The sequence below is a fragment of the Dermacentor andersoni genome, chromosome 1 (assembly GCF_023375885.2).
Source record: "Dermacentor andersoni chromosome 1, qqDerAnde1_hic_scaffold, whole genome shotgun sequence".
Lineage (NCBI taxonomy): Eukaryota > Metazoa > Arthropoda > Arachnida > Ixodida > Ixodidae > Dermacentor > Dermacentor andersoni.
In genome coordinates, this window is record NC_092814.1 from 35274238 (window position 1) to 35296752 (window position 22515).

At 48.9% G+C, this 22515-nt stretch overlaps 2 protein-coding genes and 1 non-coding gene across 6 annotated transcripts in view; 1 reads left to right on the forward strand and 2 right to left on the reverse strand.

Annotated features, from left to right (window-relative positions):
- LOC126545784 (uncharacterized) overlaps positions 1 to 12314 on the forward strand; it is a 44685-nt gene extending 32371 nt beyond the window's left edge. Inside the window, exons 1-2 of one of the 4 annotated variants that reach the window (XM_050193780.2) lie at positions 7822 to 7952; positions 11475 to 12314. In XM_050193780.2, the coding sequence (XP_050049737.1) occupies positions 11568 to 12122 (555 nt within the window). In that variant the 5' untranslated portion in view covers positions 7822 to 7952; positions 11475 to 11567 and the 3' untranslated portion in view covers positions 12123 to 12314. The other 3 variants (XM_050193783.2, XM_050193784.3, XM_055061311.2) reach the window with 3 other exon arrangements.
- Positions 1 to 22515, reverse strand: part of LOC126545779 (uncharacterized) — a 153288-nt gene that overhangs the window by 12389 nt on the left and 118384 nt on the right. The gene's annotated exons all lie outside the window — the stretch shown is intronic.
- TRNAF-GAA (transfer RNA phenylalanine (anticodon GAA)) lies at positions 21918 to 21992 on the reverse strand. The gene has a single exon. It is a non-coding gene; the product is annotated as a tRNA-Phe (tRNA).

Here is a 22515-nt window from a genome sequence, read left to right on the forward strand (position 1 = left end):
AAACAGGGCTATTACGCAGTGGCAGCCGCAAGTAATGTAGTGCTACATCGCAGATATTATGGTTGTACCGAATCAAACAACTTAGTGTTTCGAGCATGTTGCATGATCAAAACTGAACCAAAAACAACGGAAGTCGTTGGTCGCGTGAAGTGACCTTGCTGAGAAAGAAAGCGAGAGCAGTTTCATGATAATAAAAGTCGAAGAGCCTGGCTCGCTACTTTGAACAGAACAGAACAGAACAGAAATTTTTATCCAGATAATCAAAAAAATGGTATGCGAAAACGTCTGGATCCTTAGCCATAGGCTAGTTATGGATCCATGCAGTTATACAAAGAAAAAGTAAACGATTCAGACACAATCATTTGTTTTGGATAAAGCAAACAAAACAAAAACAGAAAAAAGAAAGAAGGAAATGCAACCAAATAAATACCAATAAAGCCAGGCGCTGTCACTCACGACAGGAGCCCCACACCACCAGTGAGGCAGCACGCAACGAAGACAAGACCCATGGCCTACCCCCCACGGCAGCTCGCACACATACATGCCCGCGACAAGAACACATGAAACGGCCATACAAAAAGAACCGGCCGAACAGCCGCGACTCCAGCCGTCAGCAGAACGGCAACATGCAACTATCATCCACTCAATGTAGCAAGAATGTACACCGATATGCCATATATACATTTGATGCACGGTGTGTCGAGTAAAAACAAGGGTACATCAGCATTGACACTTACGTTACAATACATCCATAAACACATACGTACGTATAAACAACAAAGAAGCGTAACAGCAACGCTGTATCCAGTTGTTGACATCATTATACATTTCGTTAAAGACTAATCAGTTTAGATCGGAAAGAAAGAATTCTTTTACAGTAGTATTAAAATTTGCTGACTGCTTAATGTTTGCAGGAAGCGAGTTCCATATTTTGACACCTATATAATGTATGCGTCGCTGGCTGTACTGGTTGTGACATATCGGCACAAGAAATTTCTCGAGGGAGGCTGAGCGACTGTTAAATGTCGATTCATTGAAGATAGTGGCAGGAAATGGCGTGTTGCATCTCGTTATCGAGCACACTAATAATGCAACGCGGTAATCTCGCAGGTGCGATAATGACATGACTTTGTTCGCAAGAAAAAGATTTCTTGACGGTGTAGTAAAGCTAGCGTAGTTGATTATCCGCAAAGCCCTCTTCTGAAGCCGTACTACAGGCTCCAAGTATGTTTTGTATGTAAATCCCCAGGCTTCAATACAGTAGGCTAAGTGAGAATGAACGAGACAGAAATACAAGGTTCTCAACGTTTCGAAACTGAAATTACTCCGCGCCTTTGTGAGTACGAAGCATGCGGAAGAGACCTTACCACACAGCCTATCGATATGAGGATTCCAATTCAGAGCGGAATCAAGGGTTACCCCTAAGTAGAGCACTGAGTCGACTTTTTCAATTTCATCACGGCCAATCGTAATGCGGCATGGCTCCTCAAAAGGTTTTTTCTTAAACGGGGACATAAAAATAACAAATTTAGTTTTATTTGTATTTAAGGAAAGTCGATTACTTTCAAACCATTTGCTAATATATTGAAGTTCATTGTTGATTGTTTTAACAGCATTATTTAAAGATTTGCTACTGACCACAAGAGCTGTGTCATCAGCATACATGAAGGCATGTGCTTCATTTAGGCCGTCCGGAAGGTCATTTATGTATATTGTGAATAATATTGGCCCAAGTACCGATCCTTGTGGTACACCCATAGTAATATCAGAGAGACTTGAGGTTTGCTCATCGATGACCACTGCTTGTTTACGGTTATCTAGATAGCTTTTTAAAAAGTCTAAGGAAATGCCTCGAAATCCAAGTCTTTCCAGTTTCATGAATAATATGCGATAGTCGACAGTATCAAATGCCTTTCTTATATCTAAAAATACTCCTATTGATATTTTGTTGTTGTTCAAGGCTTCATTGATTACGTTAGTTAAAGACAGAATTGCCGTAGTTGTCGATCGGGACTTCTGAAAGCCGTGTTGACGCGGGGAAAGGATAGTATTTTTGTATAGAAATTTTCTTATTCTACTAGCCAGTAGTTTCTCAAAAATTATGTTTATGCAGTTCAATACCGATATAGGTCGATAATTACCGAAATCGTTGGGGTCCCCACTTTTATATATAGGCGTCACTCTTGCTATTTTCAATACGTCCGGGTATGTGCCCGTGTAAAATGCTTTGTTAAACAATTTAGCGAGAGTAGGTGCCAAGGTTCTTATATTATTTTTCACTACGGACACCGCAATACCATCGAAACCAGGTGCCTTTCCTCTATCTAATAGATTTGCAGTTGCTATTACTTCCTGGATTGAAATATCTATGTAGCCAAAGGAACATGAATTCCAAGCAGGCAAAGATGGCTCGAACCTACTTTGCATGCCAAAAAGAAGTTGGGTTCCAACCGTACAAAAGTGATGATTAAATTCTTCACTTACTGATGAAGCATCGCATCCCGTAGCTATTGATGGAAGAATTCGTTTTGAAACTGTAGGTTTAATAATAGAGTTTATAGTAGCCCATAATTTTTTCGGATTGTGAGATGACGCGTTGATCTGGTTACTGTAATAAAGCTTCTTCTGTAGTCTCATTGCTGCCAATGCTTTGTTTCTGTGCTCCTTGTATTTATTAAAATAGTACGTGTTTCCTCAATATTGTTTCACTTTAGTATGCCAGTAATCTCGCGCGTTAATTAAGTTCAGTAAGCTCTGCGTCATCCATGGACATATTGGTTGCGTATATCGTGTCTTTACTTTTATTTGAGTGCACTCTGAAATTGTACCTTTAAGTCTTTCTATTAGCATAGAACAGTGCATGTTAGCGTTTAAGTCGTCCAAGTCGGAGAATGACAATGTTGGAAAGTGACAGTGACAGTTTCTCATGATCAATTCGCTTTGTTGTACCGGAAAAATTTGTCCGGTTAAAATATGTATCGTCAAGACAATATAGGAACGCAATCGGTAAGTGGTCAGCAGGACCTGTATCGTAGGCTCCATAAAGGCTTTCAGTTGCATTAAAGTTACATAAAATGTGATCAAGGCAAGTGGAGGTATGACTTGTAATTCGCGTGGGACCAGTGACAAGATTACTGAACCCATACGAAGACAGTAAGTTTGAATATTCAGTGTGTCTGCTACTAAGAGTGTCAATATTCATGTAACCCACTATAGCAGCTTTCTTATTATTTTCGGTCAGATGGATGAGAGCACATTCTAGGTCATTCAAAAACATGCTACAATCAGTATTCGGGGGACGGTATACAACACCAATGATGACATTGTTCAACTCTACAAAAAACATCTCCGAGTGTCCGCTAGTAGGTCTATTCAAAGAAGAATAAAGCCTGTACCCGAGTGAGTTTCTAATATAGAATCCCACTCCTTCTCCCCTGTTTGCAGCAGTTCTAGGACACGAGAGGAAAACGTAATTTGGAATGTTATAACTTTCGCCAGGCTTCAGCCAAGTTTCCGTGACGGCTATGACGTCATACATGTTATTGTGCTGTGCCAACAGCGTAAGAAGAGCATCAAAATTTTTTCCTAAACTTCTCACATTGCATTGAAGCAGTGAGTGTGGTTTATGTAATCTATGAAAGTTATCAACAGAAGAGGTCGTCAGCATATTGGGGATATTATGCCACACGGTCTAGGTCAGCCTCCGTGAAGATGCGGAGGACATCGGAGTTTTCTGCTTTCCTCATTAATATTCGTCCTCTCGATACCCAAGCATATTTCCAGTTGTGTTGCTTCTTTGCGGCAATCGCTTTTGCCAGTAAAATTTTGTACTCAGTGCATAAGTGCTCATTTATAAACACTGGTGTACGTTCTGTCAGGCCAAAATCGGCTGCAGTAAGACGGGCTTTTTTTGCACATTGAAGCAAGTTGTCACGGGCGGCGCAGGTCTTGAATTTGATAATGATGTTAGATTGATTTTTGTTTTTTGTTGGAACACGGTGTACGACATCAATATCAGCCATTGTCACCTGCGCAGCAACCTTTGCTGCCAAAGTGGTAACAACTGCCGACAGTGACTCATTGGGTACCCTGGGGATACCTTTAACTTCAAGATTTGTTCTACGACTGTATTGCTGCAGTTCCATCAGTTCATGTCTAGTAGCCTGCAACTCTTTAGAGAGGCGGCTGTTTTCACTTTTAAGCCGGCTTTGTTCCGTCTTCACCTCGCCTAATTCCCTCTGCACATTACTAAGTGCTTTCTTGAATTCCTGAAAGCTTTCGCTCATAAAATCTGCAGATTTCTTAAGGGAAGCAAGGTCACGGTTTAGGTTCTTATCCATGTTGTCAATCTTTGCACTCAACTTCAAAAACAACACAGCAAGTTCTTTCACCGTTGTGGGCGTTTTTTCGAAGACCCTTTCGCCCGTATTCTTGCTCCGCGCATAAGATCCTTCATCTCCCATAGCTGCAGGACGACCCAGGCACGAAGCTAATATTTAGTTAATTAATTTGTTTTACAAACCTGTAATGCACAAAAGTGTGGTGAGTAGGCCGTCGATGTGATGGTGCCTGGACCGTTCACAGCAATGGTTCTGTCGAAGTGTGAAGCACGCTTTTATGCTCCCCGTTGCATCATCGAAGGCCTCTGCGCAGCAGTAGTGACGCAGGAGGCCTGCCTTGATTCCAGTTTGGTGGGATCTGATTCCAGCAACCTGGTGATTAGCTCGGGCACTGGTAGTCACGTTGAGTGTTCAGAGCAGCCAGCATTGATGACTGCGCCCTGTAATGCACAAAAGTGCGGTGAGTAGGCCGTCGATGTGAGCGTGCCTGGACCGTCCACAGCAATGGGGCGAATGATTAGAAGAGGATGAGGAGACGTTTCACGTTAGATCTTCCGGAACGCCTGTCAGAATATCACAGGAAGACGGGTACTTGAATTTATCAGCAGTGTGGGGAACAATGAAAACCTCAGCCCTGACGAAGACCTTAGTGGAATTTGTCATCTCGGGCTGATGCTTTCCTTTGTAGCCCACTGTTGAGGTGCGTTGCAAATGGGGCGGGCACAATTTGTTTACTGTTTTGAGCACCTTCTTCTTCTTCTTCTTCTTCTTCTTCTTATTGTTGTTGTTGTTGTTGTTCTCGTTGTTAAGGAGAAGGAGTACGAGGAGTCGTCACAATTGGTTGGTGTGGCATGCGAGTTGTCATGTACCGGTAGGGAATGTCGTTTTTCTCTTTTAAAGCTAAAACTTCATGCGTGAACAATCAAACAGCCGTCACTCTATGTTATCAGTTCACCTGTGTACATGACAGTCCATATTTATTACAGACAGATTAAGTGTAAGCGAAGCGAGGAAACTAAAACAAAGCAGAAAGCGTGGGATCTTCTAAATTCACCGTGAGCGAACTATGTTAATGCGACGTATCCGATGTAAGACTCAATGATGCGTAACGAACCCTTATATATCGTTGACTAAATCGCACCGAAAGCTCAGTTAAAGATATCTGTATGCAAAAAGGTGAGGCGTGCAGACAGAACACAAGAGAAGAGAAGTGGACAACACTAATGCCGGGGTTTGTGTTGTCCACTTCTCTTCTCTTGTGTCCTGTCTGCACGCCTCACCTTTTTGCATAATTAATCCTCACCAACTAGCTCAGCTTTCTGTCGTTCTAAGGATATCTGTGCCGCGAATACTGTCAAAATGCGACTAAGCTTGACTCCGCAGCGAAGACCCCGTCTCCAAAGCCAGCACAACGACTAAACCACTCCCGTATACGTCACTCGAGCACTGCGGTACGCTAAAAGAGTGCTGAGTAAGACTCACATGCAATCTTTTCTAATGGTCTCCTTTTGTGTTCTTCGATGTCGACATCATCATCACCATCACCGCCTCTTGCTCTGTTTCGCATTTCTTCCTGCTGTTACTAACTGCATTAACTTACGCTTTGTCATATCCTCCAGAGACCTTGTGACTCATGGGGGTTCGGACGATGTGTTACAAGAGGGCCTTACTTCTATCACTGGCAGCATTCGCTCAGAGGAGAGTCTAGCTTGTGCTCCAATCGAATAAGCGCAATTGCACCCTGGAAGCTTGTCGAAAAGAAGAAATTGCAACCTCACTGTTTTGTGCACGTGCTTCTTAAACAGTTTTGGGAAGAGGCCGACTGTTGAAATCGTGATACTGGGTATTAGAACTGCTAATCTACCTAAGAATGTCATTAGGCTATGTGAATCGGGCGATTCATATGCCACTACTAGCCCTGCAGGGCTACGAGTGTCTACCACATTGTTGACAATACACGCATTGCACAAGTAAAGAAAGATGGTTGGGTAGGGTGTTAGTCTATATACGCGAAACAAAAAAAAGGAGGGGAGATAAAGAAGGGCTCTTGAAATTATGCGCACCAAAGGACATAAATTAAACAATTGGTTCAGCGCTGCAGAACCAATCACTGAGCTATATAGTAGTTTAATATTGGCGTATTGAAATATAGTTACCCGCCGTGGTGGCGAAATGGATTTGACGTTGCGCTGCTAAGCCCAAGGGTGCGGGTTCAAATCCCGGCGGCCGAGACGAGTAGCGTGGCGCTCCGGTGCCTGCGAGCGGTGAGAATTGTTCCTTCGCATGCCGTACACTCAGAGGCGCATACTCAGTGGCCCAAGTTCGCTAGAGGTTCATTGAAGAGCGGAACATACTGTTCCGTTATGCACATACAGTTCATGCATGGCGCAGCTTGCTAAATTTAAGCGTTGGCGCGAAAGGCGTTCATTGAAAAGCGGCACATACCCAGTGCATTTGCGGCGCAGCCTGCTAAAGCATCGGAGTGCTGTTTTTAAGGAGCCCTTGTGACGTGGGTTCGGTTTTGCTCAGCACAGGATAAACTTAAGGCACATTCCCAGTAGCACATACGTTTAAAGACGTTCATTGAAGAGCGGCACGTGCTATACTCTCACATACCAGTGGCCCAAGTTGGCAACAAATAGGCTCATTGAAGACCAGCACAGACCGCGTGGCACATACTCAATGCTCCAAGTCGGCGACAAACAGTTTCTTCGAACAGCGGCAAAGCTACGCAGTCTCGCATCTACCGTGACTCACGTCGGCGTGAAAGAGGTTCGCTGAAGAGCGGCACGTATGTATACAGTGCCACATAGTCTGTCAATCAAGTTGGTTCGATGGTTGGTTTCGAACCCTGTAACCCCAGCACAGCAGCGCGATGCACTACCCCTTCGACCAAGAGACTACCCAGTGACGCGGCTAGGCGGGAAAACGGTTAGATAGAAGCATACATAGATATAAACTTGCAATCATAGATATACACATAGACCTCAGAAAGCGCGTGACGTACCCTAAGAAACCTAACGCGTTAAAAACGCCCGAGTTATCCAGGCGGTTAATTAATCCGGAGTATCCCACTAAGGCGTGCCTCACAATCATATCGTGGCTTTGTCACGTAGAAACCAAGAATAAATAAATAAACAAATAAATAAGTAAATAAATAAATAAATAAATAAATAAATAAATAAATAAATAAATAGCAAGCTTCACTAACTTTTCCCGAGTACATGCTCTCAAAGAAATGCATCTCTGAGTGTGCGTCGATTGTCGCGTGTCTCGTGGGGATGCACGTGGAGCGTTCCACCGGCCAGGTTGATCGCATCGCCATCGCCTGCAGGTGCGGCCGGTGGCCGATGTGGCAGCGGCCTACCCTCCCTGCTCGAGACCTCCGGCCGCCTAGGTGACCGTGTCGGCGCTGTCGTTCCGGCGAGACCGTCGTAATCGCGCGCGCGGACGTCGGCCGAACGGCCCGTATCCGGCTGCTATCACACCAATTATCGGGCTTCCCAGGAACGGGGGACTCTATCGCCAGGAATGTGCTAAGGAGGCGGTATCGGAGCGATGGAAAAGCCATCCGAGCGGCACGGAGGGCGCAGCAGTTAAACGGAAGATTCTGTGAGTGCATCTACGCTCGATTTTCTCCCGTTACGCATGTGTATCTCCACTGATACGCGAGCGGCGACGCGCGCGACGTTGAAATGGGTTGAGCGCATTGAATGAGTCGTTGGGGGGGTGCAGAGCGCGAACAGCAGGCCGTTTGTGGATTCTATCAGACTGCTTAGCCCGTTTGGATAAACGCGTGCAGAATGAAATTGAATCTCATCATAATCCACTGCCCTACAGACTACCGCATGGAACTGTTTCTACGATTGCACCAGGTGATCACTTATTTATCGCGCAACTTCCTGTCTTCTTCAAATAGCGTTGCTGGTTAGCGGGGTCTATTGACACCTTTTGGCAGTCTCTAACTCTAGGTTTTGGTGAGCGGCAGAGAGAAAAGGAGATGAGCATTTTTACGGACAGCAATGCACCACGAGCTAAGCCCCTTCTGCGCCTGATGGAACAACGCTCCTAAGCGTGGTACTCTATTTAACCTAATAATTGTCGCAGAACAGAAAATTGACCTTAATTGACAATGCATTATCTAGAATAAACGAAATGTTGGTAAAGTCAAATTTTGTTGACTTCATTCAAGACTTTCGTCAAAAGAGATTATAGCGTGTAATAGTGTCGTGCGACAGTTGAGTGCTGTGACTGCGTCAGAGAAAAGTAGCACAATTTATTTCGGGAGCTCACAAGAACATCATGAAGAGCTGGTGGAAAGCCAACTGCAAGGGGCTATCAAGTGTTCTTTCGAAACATTGTACTCCGTAAAGCCACTAAAACGGTGCAAATGCTGCCTCTGGCCGGCAGCTCCTCTTTATAACGCCTCGCAGCGGTGAGCAAACGCCTTCCGGTCGTCTCGCCGCCCGAATTGCACTGCTACGGCGAGATCACCGGATGGCAGTCGCGCTGTACCCGCTGAAGGCCGTACGTATCCGCTGGCTCGGGGAGGTGTCAAGGTACAGCGGCGGCTATCTAGTTACGCACGTATGCCGGACGACGACGTGTTTCGCGCGCCGATCACTGTCGGTGTGCTCGACGCGCTCACGGCTCCGCCAACTGTACCAGCAGGGTGTCACTTTCAAGTGTTGCGTGGAAAGCCTTCACCCACTAGCTGTGCTGAGTGCTCTGTAATGAGACATCGGCCCCCAAGCAGTTACCAGCGGCTGTCTTACGGTGCGTCTCAGCTCGCATTTGAAGTGGGCGCTCTCCACCAGGGCACTGGCGCTATAGTTACCATGACAATTACTGAAGACGGTGTGTTACCGGTACGTGCAGCTCCCCGTGTGTGTTGGGCTACTTATACATAACTATGCTGTGCATGAAATGCATGACACCGAAAGGCAAGCGTTCAAAACACTTTTTTTTTCTTATTTAGCTCGGTTGTCTTTCAGTATCGTGAATACTTACGAACTTGCTCAGCTTTCGGTCGCTCTAAGCCGTGCTTATCTTGTAAAGTTTCTTATTGTTTTCTTCTTTTTTTATTCTGTTAACTACGCTTTCTTTCTTAACTGCTGTTGCATAATTTACCCCGAGATGTCGCGTAATAATCCAAAGCATTGAACATATCTGAACAGGCTTTTAATTATCTATGCTCCGAGCGCGTTTCCCGCGTCAAACGTTGAGCTTAATGCCAAGCTTCTGGCATTAGTAAAACTGTGGGGTGCACTTGATATCTCAAATTCAGCATCATGCGATAGGTGGAAGTATGGCCAACGACAATTGGCAAATCGAATCTGCATGGGCACAACCAGTGAAAATTTCAGGCATAGTCATATAACTGACATGTCTCTTGTTTTCACTGCGTTTCACAAATTTTGTTCACGTGCTCACGAGTGCGCATTATTTTCGGTCCCTGAATAAATAAGGAGCTTTAGCATAGGGGCACATAAGGCTGAGGGTGCACCAAGCATGGGTGAAGGAAAGAATTAGGAGAGAGCATTGCGCCGCACAACAGAAGCCAAACGGACCGGCCCAACACGTCATCGTCAAGTCGCAGCGCGCGGTTGGTTTTAGTGCTCCCGCTCTGCAGAGAGAGCTACGGCGCTGAACAAGTGCGCATCGATGAGAAACTACCCGGAACCAAATATTTTCGGTTAATACGCCGAGTCTCAGACCTCACGTGCTGGGTAATATTGCGAGGAAAAAAGCGAAAGGAGCGGCTTTACAGAGAGCACACTTGCCAAGGCTGGCTGCTAGTTTGTTTCCTTCCTCCATGGCACCAAGCGGCGACAGCTTTGCGTTCCGGTTAACCCGGAGGGGACGCGGTTTCGTATAGAGTACCTGGATTGCATTAGCGCTGAGCGCTTGCTTGCCGTTTCGGCTGCGGAATGTATTTCTAGAAGTTGTGTTTGAGAACAATGCCCCCGTGCGCTTGATACAAGTTTAAAACTCTAGGCGAAAGATTAAACCTTGTTCTCAGACTAGAGTAATAACCATGGTGGGAACATCACGGACACAGGAAAGCTGACAGGCGAAACGCAGCTACACTTTCGGTCCTTCGATCAACTTTCTGTTGCAATGAAGGGAAAGCTAGAAGGGCGGAGCTCACATGGCGTCGTTCACGACATGTCGGCATGCGCCGCACGCATCTTCTTTGGCTAGCTCTCCGAACAAAGATCTACTGTGAACCACGAGAATCCGCGAGCAGCCCAGGACTTTCGATCCGGAAAAACGAACGCGATCATGGCTATCGGACTGGTTGGCGGAGCTTTCGAAGCAGCCCGAGAAAATTGATTACTGATTAGTAGTCCGGGGCTGACAGGGACGGATAATCCAAGCAGCCCAATATTGGGGTGCTAATGTGAGCATTGTCAAATTCCGCCATCTTTTCAGCTCTGATTGGCCCAGGGGGCTACATGCATGCTACCGCCGGATTGGCTCAGAATACCACCACTGGGTGGTTTGATATGGTGGAATTTGACAGTGTCCAGAATGGGACCCATGCTTTTCCTGTCGGAAGCAACACACAGCAGCTGGCGTCACCCGCCAAGGCAATCCAAATTACGGTACGCGAGCCGAAAACATCCTGTTTTATAGTTTACCAACTCTCGATCGACAAACGATATGTTTATCGTTAAATTTTCCTCACTCTCAGGAGATTTGTGAAGGCGATAGCATTTTTCAGCATTTGTTTGTCATGAACTTACCAGTTTCTTTAGAATTCAGGTTAAATTTGGTGCATGGCGGGGCCTGTCGCTTCAATCGGTGCCACCATGTATATTTATACAAAGCTTCGGGGCAACCAAGTGCGAATCCGTGGAAACCCTAGGATGTGGTTTGCATTCAGCGCATGCGCAGTAGCGGGACACTATTTGTTAGGGCAGCGCTTGTGAGGGGCACATAGGCTTGGGTGCCTTGATTCTAACTCTCCGGCCTCGCAAGTCCTGAAAGACATTGATGGATGTTCGTGCGGTCAGGCCATGCCACGACAAGCAGGTCCACTGTTCTTGCCTCTCATGGTTTTGCTTTGTTACCTGACGTGCCAGCTGTGATCAGAAACATCACCTTTCGGATCCCACCCCACCACCGCAGGAGCGCAGAATGGTGTCCGTCTGTCTTGGTGCCAAGTCGCAGTAGCTGCGGAGCCAGTGGCCGCCATCGACCGCAGCAACTGCGACAAGCCTGATGGAGCGATCAACGACAGGCGTTGTCAACAGTCCGCAGCCCGCGGCCGGTGACCGAAGGTCCGCTATGCCGCCCATCGCGCACTGCGTGGCCTTTTGCGGCGCCTTCGGACTTGTCTTCGCCGTGAGCGGTGCCGTGCTCCTGTCCAGTGGTCTGCCCTACCGGCGGCTCCAGTTGCGCATCATCTCGGCGTGCATGCTCGCTATGGGGGTCGTCCTCCTGGCCGCTGCTATCGTGCTCATCTTCGCGTGGCGCAATCGCCACCACATCGGAGCCGTCCAGCGAGCGCGCCACCGGCGACAGCGGCACGCGGCTCTCGTCATCCGCGTGCCCACCGTGAGCGGCACGTACGTGTACTCCTCCACGCCTGCGGGTGCAGCTGCGGGAGCGGCTCCGTTGAGCCCTCCCCCGCCAGCCTACGAGGACCTGCTGCCACCGCCGCCGTCCTATGAGAGCGTGATGATGCTCAAACGGCTTGAGAAGGCCGCTAAGGTGGCGCATCAGCTGGCCGAGAGCGCGCGCAGGGGCTCCGCACCAGCCGCCGCCGATGTATAGCGGGCCCGTGCGCAGATGAGACTCACGCCAAGGTCCTGTGAGCAGCGCCGCATTCATCCGCGGCCCTGCCGATAGCCGCGCGCGATCACGTGTGTGCGCGTTTGAACAACTATCCACTCGGTTTCCGCGTGTGCATTACCTCAGCAGGCCAAACTAGTGGAATAAACACATTGCGATATTCCGCTTTGTCTACCGATGTAGCCTGGTTGAGCGAGGTCTCATATAGCGAGCCGTGTGCAGGTGCGATGAAATTGTGCAGAAAAAAAATTCAAATTTTAAGCACTCGCTGCGCTGGCAGCCCAGCACGCTGACCACTGGGCTGCCGACGCAGGCTGCATATTGCTCTTCGGAAGCGCACGTCACAGCCTACGCCACCTGTGGCTAACAGCGCCTTTATTCGCAAGCAACGCCATGCTGGGAATAATGCACCAACAAAAAAAGGTCAGAACGGGGGGAATAGAACCAGGGTTCAGTAGAAATAACGAAAACGGGCCTCGAATATGCCATCTTCACTGCACCGTTCTGCATGGAATAAGTACGAAGTGCAGCTTTTCACGCTGTGGAAGAACGTGTGGCTGTCCCCTGTCGCAGCTCTCTCTACATTTATTAATGTTTGTTTAAAAGAATGACTCGTGGAATGAATGGGATGAATGACACGTCCATTTTCTAAAAGAGGCAATGAGCCAGTCTTTTAAATATGATCAATCACCGACATGGGCTCCTGAAGCCCAATCAGGGATATTGCGGCCACCGTAGAGCACTTTTGTAAAACTGTGCATGAAGTTCTTGAGCGTACAAGAACAAGGGAAACATATGAGCTTGGTTTTTATTAATCACGACGATGAAATCCAACGGGCAATGAAGCGAAGGAAAGCATAGGGCTAATTACCGGTGGATCAAATTGAAATGTAGAAAATAATGAAAAGGGAAAGTGAAAGCGGACGAAAAGTCTTAAGCAAAGTTACTCCTTTTGGGTCGTATCTTGCCACACAACGATAATCGTCATCTGTTTTGTCCGCATTTGCTTTAACGCTGTGAGCCCGGTACTTCCAAGTCACGAACGGCATGCGCGTTACCAGCATGACAAGCATTCTCGACAGGAAACTAACGAGCGTAGCGTTTTCAAGAAAGGAAACGCAAGCAAGGCAACTGACGATTATTGTTGTGTGGCAAATATACACCCCAAAGGGTGTACATTTGTTTAAGAGAGTAACTTGTCACCGGTGGGAGACAAACCCACAACCTCCGCAGTTCGTCTCCTACCAGCGACAAGTTATCTTTTCGTCCACTTTTATTTCCCTTTACTTCAGCATCTTTTAAATTTCAAATTCAACCAGAACTAAATACCCATATGCTTTCCTTGGCATCATTGCCTGTTGGCTTCTAGAGCACAACCCTTAAGCGCGCCTGTTCCTGGGTTGAACGTCGCCGTCCTTTGGCATAACCACGCGAACGCGCTCGTGCCACCGCTCGCGCCTTCGTCGTCGTCTTCCACAGCTGGCTCCGATGCCGCTCATCAGGCCAGCGTTCACACACCGCCCTTCCCTCTGCAAAGGCGCTGACAGCACTGGCCCACTGCCAGTCTGTGCGGTGGTTTCGGTCTCAAATTCTTTGCCTCAATATATTTCGAAATCAAAACACGCATATAGCTACGCTCAAATTTCGCATTAGGGAGTGTCATACTCGTCGGACATATTGTTAATGGTCCTTATTGAGCGTAGTGGGTTATCCTCGTAGTAACAGCCTTTGTTTGGAAGCAATACAAAACAACGGCCGACTATGCTTGAGCTGTCCCCAGGCCTCGAGTTGCGGGGTGTTGGTCAAGTATCGGGCGGTTTATTTTTCCTTCGTTTTGTTTAGCGTTTTGCTCTTATTGTCTGGTTCATCTCATTGCGAGTTCCTAATGTCTGTTTTTTCTCCTGGCCATATGTCTTTCCTCTGGACGGCTTCTCTTGCCACTAATCATATTCCTATAGAGGCTTTCTTGCGCAGTGGCATTCACAATGTTCCAGTTACCCAAGTGCCGACCAGTGGAGGATTCATCCGCGTGAAGAATCCAAAGGCAATTCAAGAAAAGCTGCTGAAAGCTACTCCGCACTTCCAGAGCATAACTAATCTCCGAAATTTGGCAGAGGCGGCATTCTATGCTGTTCGAAGGACCAGGCCTGTGTCTCTGACCTTCTAAAGTGAAATGTTCGCGAATCACCCGGTGAGCTTTTTTATTCCAGCTCATCTAACTTGCGCTATAGGGTTAGTTCGTGGAGTCGACGCGAATATATGTGCTTCCGAGGTTCTGCATATGTTTTACACGGCAGGTGCCATCTCCGTATACCGATGTTCACGAGTTTCTGAGGATCAAAGAGGCCCCACAGAGTAGGTCATCGTCACTTTTGCAGGCACAACTAGGCCGTCAGAGATCAAGACATGGCCGTTGATATAAAGGGTTGATACACTTCGTCCCCGCCTACTGCAATGCGTTCAGTGTTGGCGACATGGCCATAATATTAAGAGATGTAGATCAGCGGCCCTATAACGTAAAACTATTCCAATATGTTTTTATTCCAATCTCCTGACGTCAAATTTGCGTAACCGCCGACGTAAGCATCTGGTAGTGACCCGCAGGGTTCTCTAAACAGACCAATCAAACGCTCTCCTCTTTTATAGGAGGTCACTTTTGTTTGCTTGATAAACGAATAACATTTCCTACACTGAGTGGCTTGTCTTATCTAATTGGCTGAAAATATGCGAGGAGCACGCGCAAGTGGAGAGGGATTCGATGGGGCCGAGCCAGTGCACTGAAAATCGATAAACGGATGAAGAGGGTGGTGCTGGCGTCTGCGATTGGTCCACTTTCCTTGACTTAGCTTGCGGTGGCTGGTCGAAAATCACGGCGGCATGCAACGGAAGCTTAAGAATGATGGTAAAACGGATCCTCAGCAAAGAGTTGGAAGAACGAGGTTGTAAACGTGCCGAACATGCTCGAAACCGTTACACTGCCACGCAGAAGGTTTCATAATAGGCAAATAAACCCATGCTTGCCGGCTGGTGCGAGTAGCCAGTGCCTGAGCAATCGGCGGCAGCCATCTTTTATTCCTTTCGGAACGGGGCAGCCGGCGGCTATTCAGAAGAAAATTCAGTTTTGTTCGGCATATTAATGCATCTTGAACGCGTACACGTCACTTTGACGCGGTGAATTTCTGCGGTTTTGTGACGTCGCGTGACAGGCAGGTGAAGTGGGTTCAGCCCAGAAACTCATGACGAATAGCCGAGGGCTAATGGCGAATAGGCGTCGAATCAGAAATAACTATTTTTCTTTTGTTCGGTCAAATCATGCATAATCAGTGTGTACACATCATATCAGATGGGGAGCTATCGCGGTTTTGGCGACGTCACCTGACAGGCAGGTGAAGTGGGAGTGGTTCAAGAAGGTTTTTGACCAATCGCTTAAGGCTGATTGCAGAATTGGAATAGAAAAGTTTGGAATAGTTTTACGTTATAGCGCCCCAGGGTTCCTATAACGTAAAACTATTGCAATGCGTTTTTATTCCAATCTCCTGACGTCGAACTTACGTATCCGCCAACGCAAGCATCGGGTGGCGACCCGCACCGGTGCCTGAACAGCCCAATCAAATGATCTCCTCGTTTGTAGGAGTTCATTGTTGTTTGCTTTCAAAACGAATAAGATTGCCCACATTAGGCGGCTTTTCTTATCTGATTGGCTGACAAGGGGCGAGGAGCATGCCCAAGTAGAGAGGGTTTCGATGGGGCCGAGGCAGCGCAGTTAAAGTAGTTAACCGGATGAAGAGGGTGGAGCCGGTGTCGGCGACTGGTCCGCTTTCCCCTGCTTAGCTTGCGGTGGCTGGTCGAAAATTGCGGCGGCGGGCAATGGAAGGTTAGAAATACCGCAAATACCAATTCTCATCAAAGAATAGTTGGCAGAGTGACGGCGTGAACATGCCTGAAGGATTCGATAACGCTATACGGCCACGCGAAAACTTTTATTACACCAAATAAATCCATGCTCCCCGGCAGGTATGACTAGCCAGTGCCTGAGCGATCGGCGGCAGCCATCTTCTATGCCTTTTGCAACGGGACAGTCTCCGGCTATTCAGGAAAAAATTCAGTTTTGTTCTGCATATTAATGCATCTTTAACGCGTACACGTCAGTTTGGCGCCGTGAATTTCCGCGGTGTTGCGTACTCCAGGGTAGCCTATCGTACTGCTGCCGAGAAGTAGCGGCGCCTGCCTATCGAAGCTCGACCGACGTTATTTATTGGGTAGCGTGGCGTTGTCGGCGGGCTGCAGGCATCCGGTAGACCATGGCGACCAAGCAAGGGCGAGACGATTTTCTAGTGCGAAACTTGCACGGTTTATTCAAAGTTAGATGAAAGAAAATGAGAAGAGCATGAAGTGATCAAAAGTACATTTCGGAGCCCCTTAAATAGGCTCTCTACAATCGTGGGCGGGATCTTACTTCCGTCGATGTCACGTGACCGGCACGGAAAGAGGGCCCCTCCTCCTCTGGTTATACCGAGCCTGCTGAAAGGAAGAAGTCGTCCCGCCTTCCGGAATTGTAGACGTCTGTCCGCCTCTTCTGCGGTTTGCGGGTTCGTGAAAGTTCTCTTCTAGGTCCAATTCGAGGAAAGGGCCTCTCTAAACTCGCGCACACACACACACACACACACACACACAAAAGAGGCTGTACACTGCGGGGCTTCCGGCAGACAGCTAGACACTCAAAACGGTCATGGCGAATTAAGAAGTCACGCTTCATTTCGACGAGGCCTGGTGGAAGAAGGACGGGTGAAAGAAAGTTCTTTGTGCACGATGGGCGGGACGCCAACCATCGCAGGAGAAGTCACGCCTCATTTCGACGAAGAAGGTCGGATGAAATTCCTTTCGCCACGTGGTGTCAGACGCCAACCGTAACAGCGGTTATGTGACGTCGCGTGACAGACAGGTGAAGTGGGTGCAGCCTGAAAACTTTTGACCAATAGCAGAGGGCAAATGGCGAAAAGCGCCGAATCAGAAATAATTATTTTTCTTTTCTTCGTTGTAATCATGCATACGCAATGTGTACATGTCATATTAGACGGGGAGCTATCGCGGTTTTCCTTACGTCGCGTGATGGACAGGCGAAGTGAAGGCGGTCCAAAAAAGCTTTTAGCCAATCGCGGAGGGCAGATCTTCACTGCCGGAGAAGCCACTATGCAAATAGATGGCCCTCTCAGAGCGAGCGACGCTGTTTGTGTCAATATTCCAACCCTGCGAGATAAAGAGCTTCAATTTCTACAAATGACAGAACTGAAGCGATGTTCGCGTTGTGAGGCTCGGACTATTGTATTACAGAAATCATGTGAGTACGCTGAAGCTGCTGCTCGTCACACAAATATTATTAATGCATGTCTTGGTGATGTTATAGCTGCTGCTGTGGAAAAAGCTGTGGCGAAAGCCCTTGACAGTATTTTTTTTACCTTTTCAGAGACCATTGGACAAGCTTTCAGTGCTCAGTCGTCGCAACTTTTGTATGTAGCTGCGCGACTAAGGGCTGTTTCTGGGATTACAGTTACTCATGACGATATAGACAAAGGCCTATTGGCAGAGTTCCGACTGGTGTGGTTTAAGTTTGTTGCCAGCTTTGCGGGTCAATGTTACCAGACTGCCTGCCAAATTTGACGGGGAAAGACACCGTCAAATGTAGCGGATGCAACGATGCCGTTTCCGAAGCGCACGGAGTTACCAGAACACACGCGCGCAGGCTCCCAGCTTCCGACAGTACCGGAAAGTTGCTGCATAACCCGCGCGCTTTCGAATCGCTTGCTTGTTGTGGGCCCTGTTCTCCGACGGTACGAAGCGCTTTCTTTCGCTGCACGCGCTGTGGCTGGTCCGCGCGGGACGAGGCTTTCCCTGGATCTGCAACTGAGACGCGTCGTATAACACTCGGGGCGCGATATATCGCTGCGCGCTCTCGCTACAATGTTAGAAAAGGGTTGCATCGCCTTGATTTGCACAGGCACTCTCCTGGGGCTTACGCCGGTCGCAATAAAGACTTTATGAAACTGAGACGCGTCGCATAACACTCGGGGCGCTTCATATCGCTTCGTGCTATCGCTGCAACGGTAGAAAAGGGTTGCATCGCCTTGTTTTGCACAGGCAGTCTCCTGGGGCTTACGCTGCTCGCAATACACTTTTCGGAAAAAGAGACGCGTCGCATAACACTCAGTGCACTTTATATCGCTGCGCGCGATCGCTGCAACGGGGCAAAGTGTTTGCTGTGCCTTTATCTACGTAAAGAATATTTTCTAAAACGCGACGCAAAACCCCCGGGGCTCTTTCTGTGGCTACGCGCGCGGTTTCCGCCGCAAGTATTGTGTCGCGTTTCAGAAACATTCTTTACGCATATAAAGGCACAGCAAACACTTTGCCCCGTTGCAGCGATCACGCGCAGCGATATAAAGCACCCCAAGTGTTATGCGACGCGTCTCAGTGTCAGAAAAGTGTGTTGCGAGCAGCGTAAGCCCCAGGAGACTGCCTGTGCAAAGCAAGACGATGCAACCCTTTTCGACCGTTGTAGCGAGAGCGCGCAGCGATATGTAGCGCCCCCAGTGTTATGCGACGCGTCTCAGTTTCAGAAAAGTGTGTTGCGAGCGGCGTAAGCCCCAGGAGACTGCCCGTGCAAAGCAAGGCGATGCAACCCTTTTCTACCGTTGTAGCGAGAGCGCGCAGCGATATGTAGCGCCCCGAGTGTTATGCGACGCGTCTCAGTGTCAGAAAAGTGTGTTGCGAGCAGCGTAAGCCCCAGGAGACTGCCCGTGCAAAGCAAGGCGATGCCACCCTTTTCGACCGTTGTAGCGAGAGCGCGCAGTGATATGTAGCGCCCCGAGTGTTATGCGACGCGTCTCAGTGTCAGAAAAGTGTGTTGCGAGCAGCGTAAGCCCCAGGAGACTGCCCGTGCAAAGCAAGGCGATGCAACCCTTTTCTACCGTTGTAGCGAGAGCGCGCAGCGATATGTAGCGCCCCGAGTGTTATGCGACGCGTCTCAGTGTCAGAAAAGTGTGTTGCGAGCAGCGTAAGCCCCAGGAGACTGCCCGTGCAAAGCAAGGCGATGCCACCCTTTTCGACCGTTGTAGCGAGAGCGCGCAGTGATATGTAGCGCCCCCAGTGTTATGCGACGCGTCTCAGTTTCAGAAAAGTGTGTTGCGAGCGGCGTAAGCCCCAGGAGACTGCCCGTGCAAAGCAAGGCGATGCAACCCTTTTCTACCGTTGTAGCGAGAGCGCGCAGCGATATGTAGCGCCCCGAGTGTTATGCGACGCGTCTCAGTGTCAGAAAAGTGTGTTGCGAGCAGCGTAAGCCCCAGGAGACTGCCCGTGCAAAGCAAGGCGATGCCACCCTTTTCGACCGTTGTAGCGAGAGCGCGCAGTGATATGTAGCGCCCCGAGTGTTATGCGACGCGTCTCAGTGTCAGAAAAGTGTGTTGCGAGCAGCGTAAGCCCCAGGAGACTGCCCGTGCAAAGCAAGGCGATGCAACCCTTTTCTACCGTTGTAGCGAGAGCGCGCAGCGATATGTAGCGCCCCGAGTGTTATGCGACGCGTCTCAGTGTCAGAAAAGTGTGTTGCGAGCAGCGTAAGCCCCAGGAGACTGCCCGTGCAAAGCAAGGCGATGCAACCCTTTTCTACCGTTGTAGCGAGAGCGCGCAGCGATATGTAGCGCCCCGAGTGTTATGCGACGCGTCTCAGTGTCAGAAAAGTGTGTTGCGAGCAGCGTAAGCCCCAGGAGACTGCCCGTGCAAAGCAAGGCGATGCAACCCTTTTCTACCGTTGTAGCGAGAGCGCGCAGCGATATGTAGCGCCCCGAGTGTTATGCGACGCGTCTCAGTGTCAGAAAAGTGTGTTGCGAGCGGCGTAAGCCCCAGGAGACTGCCCGTGCAAAGCAAGGCGATGCAACCCTTTTCTACCGTTGTAGCGAGAGCGCGCAGTGATATGTAGCGCCCCGAGTGTTATGCGACGCGTCTCAGTGTCAGAAAAGTGTGTTGCGAGCGGCGTAAGCCCCAGGAGACTGCCCGTGCAAAGCAAGGCGATGCAACCCTTTTCTACCGTTGTAGCGAGAGCGCGCAGCGATATGTAGCGCCCCGAGTGTTATGCGACGCGTCTCAGTGTCAGAAAAGTGTGTTGCGAGCAGCGTAAGCCCCAGGAGACTGCCCGTGCAAAGCAAGGCGATGCCACCCTTTTCGACCGTTGTAGCGAGAGCGCGCAGTGATATGTAGCGCCCTCAGTGTTATGCGACGCGTCTCAGTTTCAGAAAAGTGTGTTGCGAGCGGCGTAAGCCCCAGGAGACTGCCCGTGCAAAGCAAGGCGATGCAACCCTTTTCTACCGTTGTAGCGAGAGCGCGCAGCGCTATGTAGCGCCCCCAGTGTTATGCGATGCGTCTCAGTTTCAGAAAAGTGTGTTGCGAGCGGCGTAAGCCCCAGGAGACTGCCCGTGCAAAGCAAGGCGATGCAACCCTTTTCGACCGTTGTAGCGAGAGCGCGCAGCGATATGTAGCGCCCCGAGTGTTATGCGACGCGTCTCAGTGTCAGAAAAGTGTGTTGCGAGCAGCGTAAGCCCCAGGAGACTGCCTGTGCAAAGCAAGACGATGCAACCCTTTTCTACCGTTGTAGCGAGAGCGCGCAGTGATATGTAGCGCCCCCAGTGTTATGCGACGCGTCTCAGTTTCAGAAAAGTGTGTTGCGAGCGGCGTAAGCCCCAATAGACTGCCCGTGCAAAGCAAGGCGATGCAACCCTTTTCTACCGTTGTAGCGAGAGCGCGCAGCGATATGTAGCGCCCCCAGTGTTATGCGACGTGTCTCAGTTTCAGAAAAGTGTGTTGCGAGCGGCGTAAGCCCCAGGAGACTGCCCGTGCAAAGCAAGGCGATGCAACCCTTTTCGACCGTTGTAGCGAGAGCGCGCAGCGATATGTAGCGCCCCGAGTGTTATGCGACGCGTCTCAGTTTCAGATCCAGCGAAAGCCTCGTCCCGCGCCGACCAGCCACAGCGTGTGCAGCGAAAGAAAGCGCTTGGTACCGTCGGAGAACAGGGCCCACAACAAGCAAGCGGTTCGAAAGCGCGCGGGTTATGCAGCAACTTTCCGGTACTGTCAGGAGCTGGGAGCCCGCGCCCATGTGATCTAGTAACTCTGTGCGCTTCGGAAACGGCGTCGTTGCATTCGCTACATTTGACGGTGTCTTTCCCCGTCAAATTTGACAGACAGTCTGGCAACATTGACCCGCAAAGCTGGCAACAAACTTAAACCACACCAGTCAGAACTCTGCCGGCCTAGGCAATTGACAGAGGCCTCACCCCGAAGTCCTGGCGGCCGCGAGTAGAAGGGAAAACGGCCTTCGGTTTGAAATTTCAGGCTTTCCGCGGCGCGTATATAGCGATATACTACTTTACAAACACGATCGTTATCGCGCAATGTATGCTCTGCGCTTGTCAGCTCAAAATGGCCAGACCTTGTGAAGAGCCCTTTGAGCATCATCCACGTATTCGGTTTGCATATGCAGTGATTGAGTTACAGTACGAACCTTGCTAAATATATATGGATCTCCACCGAGGAGGTCACGATACGTTTTCATTACTGAATAGGCCTCATTTTTAACCATCAAACCTATCGCTTACGTTGCCCTCAAGTTGTTTTCGTACAAAAACTATTATAATAAAGGGAAAATGAGGCATCCACCCAGTCGTAGCAATTGCTACAAAGGAAACCCATACGGGTTCCTCGAAAGAAAAGCTTCGCAGTTGAAGAAATGTTCGTCCTGGTCCGGGACTCGAACCCGGGACCACCGCCTTTTCGGGGCAGCCGCTCTACCATTTGAGCTAACCAGGCGGCTAGCAAATGGCAGTGCGAAGTCGAATTTATCGACAACTCGGAACAAAGGCAAGAGTTTGACGTAATAGTTCTGCGGAAACCCGCAACGTTTCCGCAGAACTCCGCAGAACTCCGCAGAACTCCGCAGTATTCCGAAACCCGCAGAACTATGGCTACTTTTGAATGAAGGTATTGGTGGCGATCTGTTGGCTTTTCATATAAAGTTGTGCATATGCGATAATCTTTAATTTGTGCAGTGACAGTAAGAAAGTTTACCGCTGATTTAGAGTAACTGTGTGTGAAAGAAATTGGTGGATGAGCTGAATTAAATTCTGCTAGGAATCTAAGGAGACCTTTTTCGCCGTGGTGCCAAATAAAAAAATATGTCGCCTAAGAAGCTTTTTTAGATCAGCGGCTTCAAAGATCTGGCCGGAAGAAAGGGTTCCTCAAGTGATGCGATAAACATATTCGCACAATTAGGAGCCATCTTCATGCCCATTGAGTTCCACTTATCTGGAGAAAGAGTTTCTCGTCAAATTCG